The sequence below is a fragment of the Molothrus ater genome, chromosome 19 (genome assembly GCF_012460135.2).
Source record: "Molothrus ater isolate BHLD 08-10-18 breed brown headed cowbird chromosome 19, BPBGC_Mater_1.1, whole genome shotgun sequence".
NCBI lineage: Eukaryota > Metazoa > Chordata > Aves > Passeriformes > Icteridae > Molothrus > Molothrus ater.
This window is the reverse complement of record NC_050496.2, coordinates 1,485,037-1,502,204: the sequence shown is the minus strand read 5'-3', so window position 1 is coordinate 1,502,204 and position 17,168 is coordinate 1,485,037. Positions and strand designations below refer to the sequence as shown.

General features: G+C 51.2%; 1 protein-coding gene across 1 annotated transcript in view; it reads left to right on the top strand.

Moving 5' to 3' along the window:
- The window catches only part of LOC118693885 (dynein axonemal heavy chain 9-like), a 142,498-nt gene that overhangs the window by 113,387 nt on the left and 11,943 nt on the right, over positions 1–17,168 (top strand). The window contains 5 exon segments of the mRNA XM_054516895.1: positions 6,641–6,868; positions 10,180–10,371; positions 10,630–10,821; positions 11,577–11,747; positions 14,868–15,050. Coding sequence (XP_054372870.1) covers positions 6,641–6,868; positions 10,180–10,371; positions 10,630–10,821; positions 11,577–11,747; positions 14,868–15,050 — 966 coding nt within the window.

Here is a 17,168-nt window from a genome sequence, read left to right as displayed (position 1 = left end):
GATGGGATGGGCAGTGGGGATGGGCTGGGATGGGATGGGATGGGATGGGGATGGGGATGGGATGGGATGGGATGGGCAGTGGGGATGGGATGGGATGGGCAGTGGGGATGGGCTGGGATGGGATGGGATGGGGATGGGGATGGGATGGGATGGGATGGGATGGGATGGGATGGGATGGGATGGGCAGTGGGGATGGGCTGGGATGGGATGGGATGGGATGGGATGGGATGGGATGGGCAGTGGGGATGGTCAGAGAGCAGGGGATGGGCAGTGTGGGTGGGCAATGTGAATGGTCAGTGTTGACAGCCAGTGAGTGCACAGGGGATGGTCAGTGTGCAGAGGATGGTCAGTGTGCAGAGGATGGTCAGTGTGCAGGGGGCTGTTTCACATTGCCCACTCTGTCTCATTATTGATAACTGACCCATCTCTCAGTTACTGATAACTGACCCATCTCTCAGTTACTGATAACTGACCCATCTCTCAGTTACTGATAACTGACTCATCTCTCAGTTACTCTGACCACGTGTTCTCATTAGATGTGTTCTTTCAGGTTTTGTTACCTGTCTGTTGAGAATTAATTGGCAAAGTTTCTCTCCAACCTGTGAATCCCTTCTGCAGCGTCCCTGTCTGGCCTGGGCAGATATATTCATTTGAATTATGAATTCTTAGTACCAGCCCATGTTTGGCTGCATCTATTCCTCTTTTTCATTCCTTCTATCACAAAAGGACAGGATATAAATGCACTCAATTATTACTGGACTGGAAATATTCCCTAAGTTGGCTGTTAGCAGGCAGTGATACCCACAAATAATGATCACTGGTGTCATGTCAACACAAGCAAAAGCAATTATTTTTGAGGCATCTAACACCACAAAAGCAGATGTGGGAAGAAACTACCAATTAGAGATGAAAACACTTAAGGTCAGATATGCAGACTATGATTAAACTGATACTTAATGCATGATTTTTCTTTTGATATTTTGTTGAGCTCTTTCCCAGCTTTATAAAATCTCTGTGGTGTTGGCAGCACTTTGGTTGCAGGTTCCTGTCCACTCCTTCCTCATTGTTTGATTTGTGTGTTTGTAGAGTGAACGGGTTGTCTGGACCCTGGGATGATCTGATCTCCCAAAATCCTGAAATCCTGAGTGCACCTGTGCAGCAGCACTCAGGTGTAATTGCATTTTGCCTACTGCTCCTCACACAGTCCTTGTTTGTGAGAAAACAACCCCAGAACAATCCCTTTGCCCAGGCATCTCCTCTCATCTCCCCCCACACCCCAAACTCCATTCACACAGTGTGAGCACAACCCTAAGTCACTTCAGGTGAGGAGACTGAGTTTCTGCAGTTCTAAATAAAAATATTGTTCCCAGCCGCATCAATCAGATTTGGGGCAGCAGAACAGGAGGCAGCAAAGTGTCTGAAACAACAATTCTCTTGGCTCACACCCCCTGGTCCCTCTCTGAGTGCTGACCCATCCCTCCAGCAGCTTCAAATGCTGACAGAAGTGACAGCAGCCACCTCTCTGTCCCAGCCTGAAGCACCTCAGCTTTTCCTTTCCACAGTGTTCATCCCCCATCCCAGCTGGGATCTGCCCGTGCCTGGCTCACCTGGAAAGCCAGCAGGGGTTTCTGTGTCCCCTTGGGGAGCCCCTGGGATGTCCCTGTGTGGCACCAGCCCCTGGCACTGCCAGCACATCCACAGTCTCAGGGAAGGGCAGGGGTGCTGGAGCAGGGCAGAAATGGCATCACCACCCCTGGAAGGGCTCAAAACCCCTGTGGCTGTGGCACTGGGGACCTGGGTTCCTGCTGGCCACGCTGGTGCTGCTGGGATGATGGATTTGCTGAGTTTAAAGCTTTTTTTTTTTTAAAGCTTTTTTCCAGCATTAACAATTCTGTTTCTCTCTGTGCCTTCCAGCTCAGCTGCACTCTGTGATTCTCTCAAGTCCCCTAACACCCTGAAGCAGTAAATTGGCAGTTTAGTTCTGTGCCATATGAAAATGCACTTCCACTTTCTTGCAGCCTGCTCTGCTCACCCTTCACTCCCTCCCTCCACCCCAGGCTCTGCTCTCTCCAGTGGGTGAGGCCCTCCTGATGTAGTGTCTGCTTTTGTGGGAGTTAAATCCTTCAGGATTTAAGAGCAGTGGGAGCTGGGTGCTGTTTACAAGATGAAGGCCCACCATGGATTTATGGAGTGGCAAAATCCCCTTTGCAGCTTTATTCTCTGTCCCTCTCCTCTTGCATTGCCGAGCACTGAACTGTTATTTGCAGGAAATAACTGTGAGGACTCTGAGCTCCCTTCCCTGAGTGATAATAGTTAATTCTGAAGCCATCAGTGTGTGTATCTGTAGCTGGGGTTGTTTTCCTGAGTGCATTCCTTTGCATCTATCACCAGTGAATTCCTGCTGCAGTGTCATTGCCAGTCACTTAGAATGATGGCATCCTCCTGCAGCTCTTCACTACCAGCCTTTATTTGCAAGACTTGAAATGGCTTTGTCTTATGAGTTATTTTGTCAGCTCACCAATCATTTGCTCTTCCAGATGCTTTTATGATACGGTGAAGAGTTAAAACTCCATCAGTAGCCTCCTTACCCCTGTTGGCTGTGTTTTAGCTGGTTGGTAGCCTGTGAGAAATTCCCTTTTACCTCAACAATACTGGTTTGGGGAGGATAAAGAGCTGGTATTGATCAAAATCCGTGCCTGGGGATACAGGAACCCCACAGAGACAATTCCAGCTCTGTGCAGGGCCTGGGGAAATCCCCTCTCCAGCCCCCAAAAAGGAATTTGTGGGGATGAGCTGCTGTGTTTAACCCCAGGTGGAAACTGAGCCCCACCTGCTGCTCCCTCACTGCCCAGGGGTGGGAGGGGGCAGAATGTGGGGTTAAAAGGGAGATTGAGATCCAGACAATGCAACAGGGAAAGCCAAAGCTGCCAGGCACGGGAGCCAGGGAAGGAATGCATTCCCCATTTCCCCGGGCAGGCAGGGGCTCTGTCACACCCTGTGCTGACTGGGGAAGGCAAACACCCTCCCTACCAACACTCCTGCCCTCTCCTGCTCCTGCTGAGCAGGATTCCACGGGCTGGGACATCCCTGGGGACAGCTGGGACAGCTCCTTGTCCCCCAGGCTGCTCCTTGGCCATGTCCCTCTTGCCCAGCAGGGACTGAGTGACCCCTCCAGCGTCCAGCACTGCTCAAACCCAGCCTGGGGACCAGAACAGCACCTCCGCCCCACCCCACCCACCCACCAGCCCAGACTGTGATCTCCTCACATATCTGAGCTCTCTAAAATGGGCTGGAGCTTTGAGATTGCTGTTCTTTCCTAGCTGATGCTGCTGGGGAGGGACTCCTGCCCTGCTGGAGCCCCTGCCAGGCTGGGTCATGTCAACACTGCTGCCTCCTGAGCTGTGCTGCACACCCTGCACATGTGGGGTCCCTTTGGGGTGAGCCCATCTGCTCCCAGAGACCTCTTCCTATTTATTACCTCATGGACTCCTCTGAACAGCTCCTCATCTGCTGCTTCAGCTTGAGAGTCCTTGCAACAAGTAAGAGATGAAGCATCTGTTATATGGGGAGAGGCCGGGGTTATTTAACCTCCAGAAGCTGGGGTTTGGCTCAGAGACAGCTGGGATTTGGATAAATTTGGTTTATTTGTGAGTTTAAATCCCTCCTGGTAGAAGAGGGAGTCAAAGTCCTCATAGTGGAGCTGAGGGAAAGAGCAAGAAGCTAAGGGTTAAAATTGAGATACAATTTTCCCTTAAACATTCATTTCATTTCACTATCTTATACTATTTTTTGATTTAAGTTTTTTACTGTGAGTGTGGTTGAACACTGGCACACTCTGCCCAGACAGGTTGTGGAGACTTCAGCCTCGCAAAAATCCAAAAACCCAACTGGACCCAGTTAAAAACCTGCTCTGGATGACCCTGCTGGGAGCAGGAGGGTGGCCTGGGGGATCTCCAGGGGCATCTCCAGCCTCAGGGTTCCAGTGATTCCACCAGGCTGGAACAGTGAGAGCCTCCCCAGGGAATATTCCTGCAAATTTGGGCTGCTTTGGGCAGGCCTGGCCTTCCATGGACGCTCCCTACAGACCTTGATCATGTTGCAGTTTTATAGACTCTCTGGTAGGTTCCTGGTTTCTGGAAAAAGGCTTTATTATTAGCTTTTATGGTTTTCAAAAAAAATTGCTTCTTGTAAGTACTTTTTGACTTTACCATGGCTGGGTTTTGTGCTCTTTTCTGTTTTTTTCTCATTTGGACACAACTTCCACTTTCTGAGGAATGTAATTTTACTCCTAATAATCTCCATTACTCTGCTATTTAACCATGAGAGCTCTTTCTGGCCCCATTTTTAGGTGATATATATTTATTCTCAGCCTCTAATATGGTTCCTTTATGTAATTTCTTTGCCACCTCCAAGCAGTTTATCTTTCTGGCGGCTGCTTTTAATTTAGGTTTAGCAAGTTCCTTGTCCTTTCTTGGGCTGGGATAAATCACCATCCCAAGTGCCTGTGAACACAGCCAGTTTGGATTGCACACCTGCCTTCAACACAAGGCTACTTTAGCCCACAAATCCCATTCCTAATATAACAAAAAAAGCTGTTTTCTTGCCTGGAGACTATAATGCTGTATAGGACTCCAGGGGAAAAACTGAGGCTTAACTTCATCCATTTCACCATCTCCCCACGATTCTGCTTAATCTTCTGAGGGATGTGTCCAATTAGTTGCATGAATAAATAAATCCTTTTGTGTTAAAGGACTTTGTGAAATCACCTGCTTGACTTGTTCGCCCAGGAAATGCTATGGAAGGTCCTCACTGCCATTCTGATCAAAATGATCAAATGTTTTCATCTGAGCTCGGTGGGGCTGGGGGAGGAATAACAACTTTGCTAACCCAGGAATAACAACTTTGCTGCTCAGGAATAACAACTTTACACCCAGGAGTAACAACTCTGCTCCCCAGGAATAACAACTCTGCTCCCCAGGAATAACACCTTTACACCCCAGGAATAACATTTTTTCTCCCCAGGAATAAGCTCAGCTGGTATTGCTGAAACGAGGAGAATTCCAGCACCAAGAGCCCAACCAGCCCAGCTGTGACTTGCTGATTTCTACTGATTATTTTGAATTTTCAAATGTTCTTGCTGCACCTGGCTCTTTGGAGCTGGGAGCCACACACAGGCACCCCTGTCTTTGGATTTTTAGTTGGTTAGAGTGATTTTGAGAGACATTAGAAAGTTTTGTTTTTCAGCTCGGTGCTCAAAGAAGGAGTTAGAGCTTTTCAGTTTTTGGTTTTAAGGTTGCTTATTGTATCTTATCTATAATTTATTTTTCTTGTTTAGCCGAGGTCTGCTCAGCAAGACAGTCTGAGGCACTTTGCTCACTTCTGGGGTGGAGTTATTTTTTTAATATTAAAAACTACCTGTGCAATATTTACAATTACTTTCTAATACTTATCACTTACATTAGACAGTGAGCTTCTACTCTAAACTATTTTAAAAGTGCTAACATTACAGCAGAAGATGGAGGCTAAGAAGAAGGAGAAAGGTTGGACACGCTTAGAGTCTTCTATTTTGTTCTTTGAACTTCTATTATAAAAACTTTAAAAATTTATTTTTCACGCTTAGATTCTTCTATTTTGTTCTTTGAACTTCTATTCTAAAAACCTTAAAAATTTATTTTTCACTTCATGGTAAATTCACTATTATTTTACTTAAACTGTTGTGGCTTGCAGATCTTCATATAAGGTTGGTAACTTGCTCTGTGGGTCATAATCAGAACCACAGGCATCTTGGGCTTTGTGCCAGGGTCTTTGAGCTTTCTGGCAGGGGTTTTGGCCACCTAGGGCAGCCAGAGGGATATCTTGAATTCTGACACCCCTGGGCCAAATCCCAAATTCCAGAGGTGTCTTGGTTTGGAAAGCCAGGTGTCTGCTAAGGAAGGCAGGAGCCTCCCCTGAAACGGAGAATGTGAACCCTCCCCACCCCTCCCAATTGCTATAAATTTTAAATTAAGGGGCTCTCAGGCAAAAAAATGGGAGCAGGAAATTACAGTTCTTTAATAGGGAGAAAAAAAATAAAAGGATAAAATAAACAATGCAGTACACTAGAACAACACTGCCAGAGTCAGAACCCAGCCTGACACCCTGTGGGTCAGGGTGCTGGCAGCAGAACCATTGGAATTGTGGCTCAGCCCTCCTGCAGTGTCAGGGGTGGCTCTGTTGGAGCAGGGATCCTGTAGAGAAGGATGGATTCTGCCTCTGAAGATCCAGGGGAAGGAGAGGCAGCTGCTGTTCCTCTGGGCAATCCAGTGGAGAAGCTGTGGTGGTGTCTCAAAACTTCTGGATTATATCCGGGTAGGAATGCTTGGCTCCTCCCTCTGGGCTCACATCTGCCAATGGGATGCTGTAGTTCTTATCAGCCATGCAGGGACATTCCATAGCTGTTATCAGCAGGTGTCCCCTCCCGAGGGAGGTGTGAATGTGGTCACTTGACAAAGATAATCTGCCATGCAGATGGGAATTGAAAACATCTTGCATTGCCATTTTCAACCAGAGGGCATCCATCAGTGGGTTGGATTGGTGCCTGCCCAGCCCCTGGGGGTGTGATGGGGGCACTGAGCAAGCCTTGTCCCTTTGTCCCCGCCAGAACATCCACCTGGTGGCCAAGTGGCTGAGCTCCCTGGAGAAGAGGCTGGAGCAGCTCAGCCAGGGCAGCCACCGGGATTTCCGTGTGTTCCTGAGCGCCGAGCCGGCGCCGTGCCCGGAGAGCCACATCATCCCCCAGGGCATCCTGCAGAACTCCATCAAAATCACCAGCGAGGCTCCCACCGGCATCCACGCCAACCTGCACAAGGCCCTGGACAACTTCAGCCAGGTGGGAGCGTGACCGTGTCCACAGGGGTTGAGGATGAGGGAAGAGATGGGGATCTGACTCTGTGTTTCAGAAGGCTGATTTATTATTTTATGATGTATATTATATTAAAACTATACTAAAAGAATAGAAGAAAGGATTTCATCAGAAGGCTGGCTGAGAATAGAAAAAAAAGGAATGAAAAACAAAGGCTTGTGTCTCAGACAGAGAGTCCGAGCCAGCTGACTGTGATTGGCCATTAGTTAGAAACAACCACATGAGCCCAATCCCAGATGCACCTGTTGCATTCCACAGCAGCAGATAACCATTGGTTCCATTTTGTTCCTGAGGCCTCTCAGCTTCTCAGGAGAAAAACCCCTAAAGAAAGGATTTTCCATAAAAGATGTCTGCGACATGGGAGCGTGGTTGGGTGGGCTGGAGCTGATGGGACACCACGGGACAGGGGCAGGCCAGGATCCCATCCCTGCAGGACTCCCTGGGAACAGCCCAGGGCTCCAGGGCAGGATGGAGCCTGGGGGGCTCAGCTGTGACCCCATTTCCCTCAAGGGTTGAGGGCTGAGCACTCGTCTTGCTGCTGATTCCTGTCCTAGGGACACTGAGTCCCATGTCCTGCCACCCTGACACTCCCTCTCTCCCAGCCCTCACAGCAGGACCCCATCAGAAGGCTCTGAAGGTGACCTGAATGAGAATGAGCTGGGTTGTTCTGGGGATGTTTCCTGAAATGAGAAAGGTGTTCTGCACGTATTTGAAGCAGTTCTTCATCACAATGCTGATAAAGGGAGCTTAGAGTGCTGCCCAATCCAGGGGAAAACAGATTTTGGGATGTTCTTGATTGTCACGTGCACTTGGTCAATGCCTTGCACCCTCTAGAGTAATGGATTCCCCCTTTCCTGCACAGACCCTGAGCTCTGTCCTGCTCTCAGAGGATTAAAGGTCTAATGTGGCATTTTTTAAAGATAAACATTGGACAGGGCTAGAAGCAACCTGGGATAGTGGAAACTGCCCTTTAGGATCACTGGTGCTGACATTATTGCAGCCTGTCCATCCAGCTGGGAACACTGCCTGCAGATCCCGCAGGGCTCTTTTCTCTTGTGAGAAATCTCTGCTTGGCTTTTGTGAAGCCCCACCTGCAGTGCTGAGTCCCACTCTGGGGCCCCAAACACAGCTGGAACAAGTCCAGAGGAGGCCACTGAGTTGGTCAGAGGGCTGGGGCACCTCTGCTGAGGGCAGAGGTAGAGAGCTGGGCTTGTTCAGTCTGGAGGAGAGAGGAGTCCAGGGAGATTTTCCAGTACCTAAAGGGGCTCCAAGAGAGCTGGAGAGGGACTTGGGACAAGATCCTGGAGGGACAGGACACAGGGAATGTCTTCAAATTGAAGAAGGGTAGATCTGCATTGGATATTGGGAAGAAATTCTTGGCTGTGAGGGTGGGCAGGCCCTGGCACAGGGTGCCCAGAGCAGCTGGGGCTGCCCCTGGATCCCTGGCAGTGCCCAAGACCAGGTTGGACAGGGCTTGGAGCAGCCTGGGACAGGGGAAGGTGTCCCTGCCATGGCAGGGGTGGAACTGGTTGGGATTTAAGGTCCCTTCCAACCCCAAGCATTCTGAGATTCTCTCCAGAGAAGAATCTTTAACAAGAATCTTTCTTGTTATTTAAGATGAAGCAAGAGCAGCCCCAAACAATTGTGGGCCCTGGGTCCTGGGGCAGCTCACAGCTGGTTTTGCACTCAAATGTTGGTGTGGAGAGAATCCCAAGAGCAGGAGGGAACGTTGCTGAGCAGGTGTGGGGGAGGCACCCTGCAAGGATTAATGCCAGTGGTCAGGGAAGATTATTCCAAACTTATCTGTTGCCATTCATCATCCTGAGCTCCACAAAATGTCCTGGAGAAGAAGGGAGGGGAGAACCTTCACCCCAAGTAACATTTTCATCCTGCCTCTGCTCATTTCAATCAATAGTAATTAGCATTTTCTAAATTGCTGGAGGATTATGAAACATCTCTTATCAGAAATCCTGAAGCGAGTGGGTGGGGTCCCTTTTACACCTCATTTCCCTGCTTTATACAGAAGAGGTGTTCAAATTCAGCTTTCAGCTGAAGGCTACAAAGAAGGCCCTTTATTCTGTGTAGAGGAAATTGTTCTGCTTTGTAGCTGAAGAAGAATTGACAGCTGAAGAGAGGCCGAATGAGAATGGACTGGGTTGTTCTGGGGATGTTTCCCGAAATGAGAAAGGTGTTCTGCACGTATTTGAAGCAGTTCTTCATCACAATGCTGATAAAGGGAGCTTAGAGTGCTGCCCAATCCAGGGGAAAACAGATTTTGGGATGTTCTTGATTGTCACGTGCACTTGGTCAATGCCTTGCACCCTCTAGAGTAATGGATTCCCCCTTTCCTGCACAGACCCTGAGCTCTGTCCTGCTCTCAGAGGATTAAAGGCCTAACGTGGCATTTTTTAAAGATAAACATTGGATGGGGCTTGGAGCAACCTGGGATAGTGGAAAGTGTCCCTGCCCATGGCAGAGGGGCTGGAAAAACATGGACTTTAGAGTCCCTTCCAGCAGAGAATTCTGTGATTCTGTGGCTCCCTCCCCATCTTCCTGGTGAGGGATGTTGAGCACATGCAGGTGACGGGGGCGTTGAGTGGGTGCACGTGTCCTTCCTTCCTTCCCTGTGTGTGTTCCTATGCAAAGCCACTCAGAGCTGGCAACAGCAAATATTAAGTCAGAAAATATTTGCTAGAGTTTGCCAATAAATCTGCAATGCAAAGCCACTGACTTTGAAATACGTGTGTGTGTGAAACAAAAATGAACTGCGGGACAATTTGGTCAGCCTCTTGTCCCAGGCAACAAGCGTCAGCAGGGGAGGTTCAGGTTGGATGTTAGGGAAAATTTCTAAAGTAGAAGGTTGGTAAAGCTCTGGAAGAGGATGCCCAGGGAAGTGGTGGAGGCACATCCCTGTCATTGTTAAAAAATATGGTTCACAATTAGTTGTGCAAGGGGGCATTTGGTCAAAGGTTGAACCTGATGGTTTGGGGGCGTTTCTGAGCCTTGGTCTCTGACTCTGTGATTCACCCTGTCCAAAGCCCGGCATGTTTGGGTTCCCTGGGGGTCCCTGAGGTTGAGGGCAGCCGTCCTGTGTTGCAGGACACCCTGGAGATGTGCAGGGAATATGTTCCCAGGGAACATGGGTTGTATGGAACTTGATGGTTTGGGGGCGCTTCTGAGCCTTGGTCTCTGATTCTGTGATTCACCCTGTCCAAAGCCCGGCGTGTTTGGGTTCCGTGGGAGTCACTGAGGCTGAGGGCAGCCATCCTGTGTTGCAGGACACCCTGGAGATGTGCAGCCAGGAGAAGGAGTTCAGGAGCATCCTCTTTGCCCTGTGCTATTTCCACGCGGTGGTGGCGGAGCGGCGCAAGTTCGGCCCCCAGGGCTGGAACCGCCCGTACCCCTTCAGCACTGGGGACCTCACCATCTCTGTCAACGTGCTCTACAACTACCTGCAGGCCAGCTCCAAGGTGGGGGCACCACGGGGGGGCTCTCTGGGGGCTTTGAAGCTGTCCTGAAATGCCATTTCCTTGGTGTCTTTGCGTTTAGAACTTCACATTTCGGGGCGCTTCTGGAGGAGATGGGAGACCTCAGTGCCACTCGCACTGTGCTGTGCCCCAGCTTTCCTGGGGCAGGATTTAACTCCTGCCTGCTGTTTGTTTGCTGAGGGGGGAGCCCTGAGGGTGCAGGGCAGTGCCTGGGTTCAGCCCAGCCTGCTCCACACCCAGGTCCCCTACGATGATCTGCGCTACCTGGTGGGTGAGATCATGTACGGAGGGCACATCACGGACGACTGGGACAGGCGGCTCTGCAGAACCTACCTGGAAGAATTTATCAAGCCAGAAATGCTGGAGGGAGAGCTTTGCCTTGCTCCTGGATTTCCTCTCCCAGGGAACATGGATTATAATGGCTATCACCAGGTAAGCTCTTTGTTTGCTGGCATTATTTATACATGTAAATGGAATGTCTTCCCTAACTGCCCCATAATCTGCTTTAGGAGGCAGGAACAGGGCTGCAGTGCTCCTGCACTGTTCCTCTTATTTCCCATTATGTTTTGTTCCTGTGGATGTTTCAGCATTCCCCTGGATCAGCCAAGTCTAATGGTAATTTGCTACTTCATCATGGGCTCATTCTGTTCATGCATGAATGCACCAACTGTATTGGTGCTCGAGACTTAAGTGGGGCTCCTGGAAAATTACATCCACATACTGTTTGCTAAAATGGCCCTTTCAAGCTCTTTTTATCATCAGTTTTGATGAGAATCACTGAAGGGTCTTGTTGATCTACTTACTGATCTCATCTGCTCTTTGTACACAAATGCAGAGGCACATCAGGCTGGTTTTGTTCATAAAACTTAACTACTGGAAGCTCAATTCCCACAAGAGATTTCAGGATGCTGATGCTGAAATGCACAGCAGATAATTGCTAGAGAAGGTCCAGCCCGAGACACGGAGCCAAGCTGAACTCCAGCAATTACAGAATTTTCCCAGCAGGAGCAGAAGCAGCTCTGTAAACATTTGCACTCTCCTTCCTCCATCACTTCCCTGATGTTTCAGCCACAGGCAGAGCTGGCTCAGCCCGGGCTGACCTCTCGGGGGGATGACTCCAGCACTGAAGCTCTGCAGGCAAAGTGCCCTGAGCTGTTCCTAACGTGCTCCTGGATGTCTCTGTGCAGTACATAGACGATGCCCTGCCTCCAGAATCTCCCTACCTGTACGGCCTCCACCCCAACGCTGAGATCGGGTTCCTGACGCAGCGCTCGGAGCGGCTCCTGAGCACCGTGCTGGAGCTGCAGCCCCGGGACAGCAGCACGGGCCAGGGACCTGGGAGCACCCAGGAGGAGATGGTGAGAGTGCAGGGAGTGATTGGGCACCCAGGAGGAGATTGGGAGAGTGCAGGGAGTGATTGGGCACCCAGGAGGAGATTGGGAGAGTGCAGGGAGTGATTGGGCACCCAGGAGGAGTTGGGGAGAGTGCAGGGAGTGATTGGGCACCCAGGAGGAGATGGGGAGAGTGCAGGGAGTGATTGGGCACCCAGGAGGAGCTGGTGAGAGTGCAGAAAGTGACTGGGCACCCAGGAGGAGATGGTGAGAGTGCAGGGAGTGATTGGGCACCCAGGAGGAGATGGTGAGAGTGCAGGGAGTGATTGGGCACCCAGGAGGAGATGGTGAGAGTGCAGGGAGTGATTGGGCACCCAGGAGGAGATGGGGAGAGTGCAGAGAGTGATTGGGCACCCAGGAAGAGATTGGGAGAGTGCAGAGAGTGATTGGGCACTCAGGAGGAGATGGGGAGAGTGCTCATGGGCTGTGGGCACCCAGGAGGAGATGGGGAGAGTGCAGAGAGTGATTGGGCACCCAGGAGGAGATTGGGAGAGTGCAGGGAGTGATTGGGCACCCAGGAGGAGATTGGGAGAGTGCAGAGAGTGATTGGGCACCCAGGAGGAGATGGGGAGAGTGCTCATGGGCTGTGGGCACCCAGGAGGAGATTGGGAGAGTGCTCATGGGCTGTGGGCACCCAGGAGGAGATGGGGAGAGTGCTCATGGGCTGTGGACACCCAGGAGGAGATGGGGAGAGTGCTCATGGGCTGTGGGCACCCAGGAGGAGATGGGGAGAGTGCTCATGGGCTGTGGGCACCCAGGAGGAGATGGGGAGAGTGCTCAGGGGCTGTGGGCACCCAGGAGGAGATGGGGAGAGTGCTCAGGGGCAGCTGCTGGGGCTTGATGCCTGTCTCATCCATCAGGCTTGTCCATGGTTCTGTGTTCTGCCTCTGCCTGCCTGAAGCCTGGTTTTATGCAGAACATCACCCTGATGGGATGTAATTGAGTGCTGGCAGTAACAGGACAGTGCCTCTTAATTACCCCGTGCACTGCAGAGCCTTCGTTATCATCCTCTGAAGGTGCTGCAAATAAACCTTCCCTGAGCAGCAGTCCCTGTGCAGCCCCTGTGACTGGCATAGCAATGGGCCCCTGGCACACTGCCTGCCACCCTCAGCGTGCCACCCAGAGCTCAGCCCTCCTCCTGCTGCTGCCACCGTGTCCCCCCAGCTCCCCAGGGCCTTGTAATTCCTTCTTTCCAGCTGAACTCCTTTGCTGCACCTGTGTCCTGGGCTGATCTCAGCCCTCCCTGTGGAAACTCACAGCTCATTAAAACACGGCCCAAACACCCCTGACGAGATCTGGAATCAGCCAACACATGCTCAGGTTTTCACTCCTGCAGCCTTAAGGTGCCAGCTCTGTGCTTGAAGATTTGCAATTTAATGAATGGCTAATTGCAGCTCATAGAAAGCTGTGGTTTCACACGAGTTCCCTTTGGCTTGCTGTGAAGCTGGGGAACTGACTGCCTTCCCTCAGGGGCTCCTAGAAGTGCCCAGCATGGTCAATTTTCAGTTCATACTCAAATTTGAGGTGAGGGGAATAACCCAGGGGTAGCAAAGCCAAACAAGATGTTCAGAGATGGCAAATGTGAGTTCCTCTTCTCCCCTCACAATCCTTTTGTTATTGGAACACAATAAACTCCTCAGCCCAAGGAAGCAAAATGATCAAGGAGAGCCCCAGCAGTGGTGCCACAGGTCATGGCCACCCTGCAAACTGCTGGTCACAGTCAAGAGCACTCTCACAGGAGCACAGAAGTCCTCATGGCTCTGTCTGGGAATAAAATCTGCCTGAGAGCAAGCAGAGTGTGACCTGCTTTGTGCCTGGGGCCATGCTCCCACGGCTCATTTTTCTTCCTGAAGTGATCCCTGTCATTATCCAAGCTGTCCCTTCCACTTGGTCCTTGGATGGGAGCAAGCAAAGCCTCGTCTCAGCTCCTCCACTGAGGGATATCCAGCCCTGCTTTGGCTGAGGTGATTTTAGGGAGCTCCCAGGGAAAATGTGAGCCTGTCATTTTCCCCGAGGCACTGACAAGTCCAGTTCCTCCCACAGCTTTCTGAGGTCACTCTACAGCAAACGAGCTGTAATTGCTGGGAAGGAATCAGAGCCACAGGGGCTTGCAGGGGAATTTCAAATGAGCTGATATTTCTGTGGTGCCCCTGAGGTGCAGCTGAGGAGCTTTTCCAGCTTTAGCCACCTGTGTGGCTGCAGTAACAGCCCACACATCATCACTGCTGATGGGAGCTGAGGGCTGGGAAGAGCAGCAACAGGAGGGAATCGGAGTGCAGAGTCCAAAATATGAATATTGGTGGCCCTGGCTGTAAAATTACCCTGCCCTAGCTGGCACTGGTCCTGCATGCCAGGTTTAGCACTTGGGTTCATAGAATTTTAACTGTGTTATGTGTGCCCAAAAGGTGCCAGCAAGCAGAAGTCTTGCTCAGGTTCCAGCTCAGAAGTAAAGCAAAGAGCTTCCACATTAAACCTGGGAAATGCAGCTGAGCCCATGGACAGCAGGAGCTTCATGCCTCACTGTCAGAAAGGAGTTTATTTAATTTTTTAGACACTACAAAAATCCTCTTGCATTGGAGATTTCCCTGTTTAGTACCTACAGTTCTGAAGAAGCTGTGCTGGTGACCAGAAACTAATTTTGTTTCGTTATGCTTTTCTTCCGTGGCTCCATTAGTCCGGAATGCCAAATTCAGCTTAAAATTCAATTTTATGTAATCACCTCTCTCCATCAGTACACCAGAGAAAACCAGCTCATAAGCTGTGTTGTCCTGAGGCTCAGCTGAGGCTCCAGCCCCATCCATCTCCTCGTGAGTGTGACCTCAGGAGAAATGAGAGAGCCGAGAAGAGAGGAGGCTGCCACATGTCACAGGGACATTTTGAAACCATCATTTTGCAAGCTGCTCATCTGACATTAACTTCTGTCAGCATTTGGATTTTAATAGGACAGGGCTAGCTCTTTGAAAGGTGCCCAGGGCTGACAGGGATGGTTTGGGAGACACTGACAGGGCAGAGGCAGTTCTCCCAGCTCAGGCTGCGAGCCTGGGGATCACTCACTGGCCTCCCCCCTCTCTCCTCCCTTTGGCACAGGTGCAAACCCTCCTGGAGGAGATGTTAGAGAAGCTCCCGGACGAGTTCAACATGGCAGAGCTGCTGGCCAGGCTGGAGGAGAGGACTCCCTATGCTGTGGTTGCCCTGCAGGAGTGCGAGCGCATGAACGCGCTCACGGCCGAAATGCGGCGCTCGCTGGCCGAGCTGGAGCTGGGCCTGAAGGTACTCATGGCCTGAGGGGCTCCCTGGGACTGCAAAAGGGAAAAAATGGGGGTTTGGTAAAGGCCTGCCATAGGAATACCTTGGGCAGGGCAAAGTCTTGCAGAGGCTGCACCCAGGATGGGTGATTGATGCCTGGAGAGGCTCCTGGAGCAGAGGCTGGGCAGAGGTAAAGGAATAAAGTGGGGATTTATCAAAAGGCCTCAAAGGAGCCACCTTGGGCAGTGCAAGAGCCCAGCCAGGGCTGCACCCAAGGTGGGCCCAGGATGGACTCAGAGTCAGGAGTTTTCACCCTTTGATGAGTTCTGCTCCATTTCCACGCTGGGGTTCAGTGCCCAATCCCAGCTCCAGGTGATGCAGTCCCACCCTCCCAGGTTGCTCTCCTCCATTCCCTGCTGTTTGCACTTTTTGGGGCTGAGGCTGCAGCGGTGTCCTTGGTTCTGGGGCTGGGAAAGGATTGTTCTGTGTGCCTGAGCTGGGAGGAGACCTTGCTGACACTTTCTGTGCAGTTCAGAGTTATTTACCAGTGCAGTGCAGAGCCTGGGAAATAGGAAAGCTAAAACTGAACGCATCACAATGGTCACGAGTTTTTTTACACAGATATAAGCTTGGTCTATTTGCATATCAGGGGTTAATTCTCCAATTACAGCTTCAAGTAATGAAGTCATATTACCCCAGTTTTCTCCCTCCAATTCACTTTTGTTTATACTTTTCAGGGCCTGTGGTGTGTCCTTGGATCTCAGGCCCAGAGGGATTGTTCTGTCTGACCAAAATGTGAAGGCAGTTAACTACACTTTATATGGAGTTTAGAGTTATACACCAATACACTCTAGGATTTGATAAATATACAAGCTAAAATCTTAAGGCATCAGTAGGAGAGCTGTAAAATCCTGCAAGGTGCTGCTCAGGGAATAAAAGGGGTCACAGGGAAGAATTTGCTGCTGGCTGCAAAGCCAGCCTGGCTCCACAGGGCTCACAGGTGGATTTGCAGTGGCACAGTGTCCAAGGGCACACACAGCACTGCTTGGCTTTTGGGAACAGGGGATGAGCACTTCTGGCCACCCCAGATTGTGCCACAGCAACAGCAGGTCACTCACAAACTGAGACATGGCCTAGTTAAAGGTGAGCCAAAAATCATACCTTTGCATAAAATGTCCATGAGCAGGAGGAGCTTGGAACAAAATATCTCAGAGGCACAGGCTGAGCTGAAATCAAAGACTGATTTTGTGTGAAGACACAAAATGTCCAGAACTGTAAGAGGAAAAGGCTGAAATCTCAGGAGTTTTGGAAGAGATACAATTCCCCCGCTAGGTGTGAGCCACCTGCTAGAGTGTCCCCATCCATGGGGCTCCACTGCAGCTGATCCCCACCCTGGTGTGGAGCCAGACTCTGCCCCAGGCAGGGATCCCATGGATCAGCCCATCCCTGTCTCTGCTCCAGGCAGGGATCCCATGGATCAGCCCATCCCTGTCTCTGCCCCAGGCAGGGATCCCATGGATCAGCCCATCCCTGTCTCTGCTCCAGGCAGGGATCCCATGGATCAGCCCATCCCTGTCTCTGCCCCAAGCAGGGATCCCATGGATCAGCTCTGCCCCAAGCAGGGATCCCATGGATCAGCCCATCCCTGTCTCTGTCCCAGGCAGGGATCCCATGGATCAGCCCATCCCTGTCTCTGCCCCAAGCAGGGATCCCATGGATCAGCTCATCCCTGTCTCTGCCCCAAGCAGGGATCCCATGGATCAGCCCATCCCTGTCTCTGCCCCAAGCAGGGATCCCATGGATCAGCCCATCCCTGTCTCTGCCCCAAGCAGGGATCCCATGGATCAGCTCTGCCCCAAGCAGGGATCCCATGGATCAGCCCATCCCTGTCTCTGCCCCAAGCAGGGATCCCATGGATCAGCCCATCCCTGTCTCTGCCCCAAGCAGGGATCCCATGGATCAGCCCATCCCTGTCTCTGCCCCAGGCAGGGATCCCATGGATCAGCCCATCCCTGTCTCTGCCCCAAGCAGGGATCCCATGGATCAGCTCGTCCTTGTCTCTCCCCAGGACAGGGGTCTCTGTGTCCCCCTGGCTGCTGCCTTTTCCACACCCATTGGGATGCAGATTTCTGGTTCTGCAGG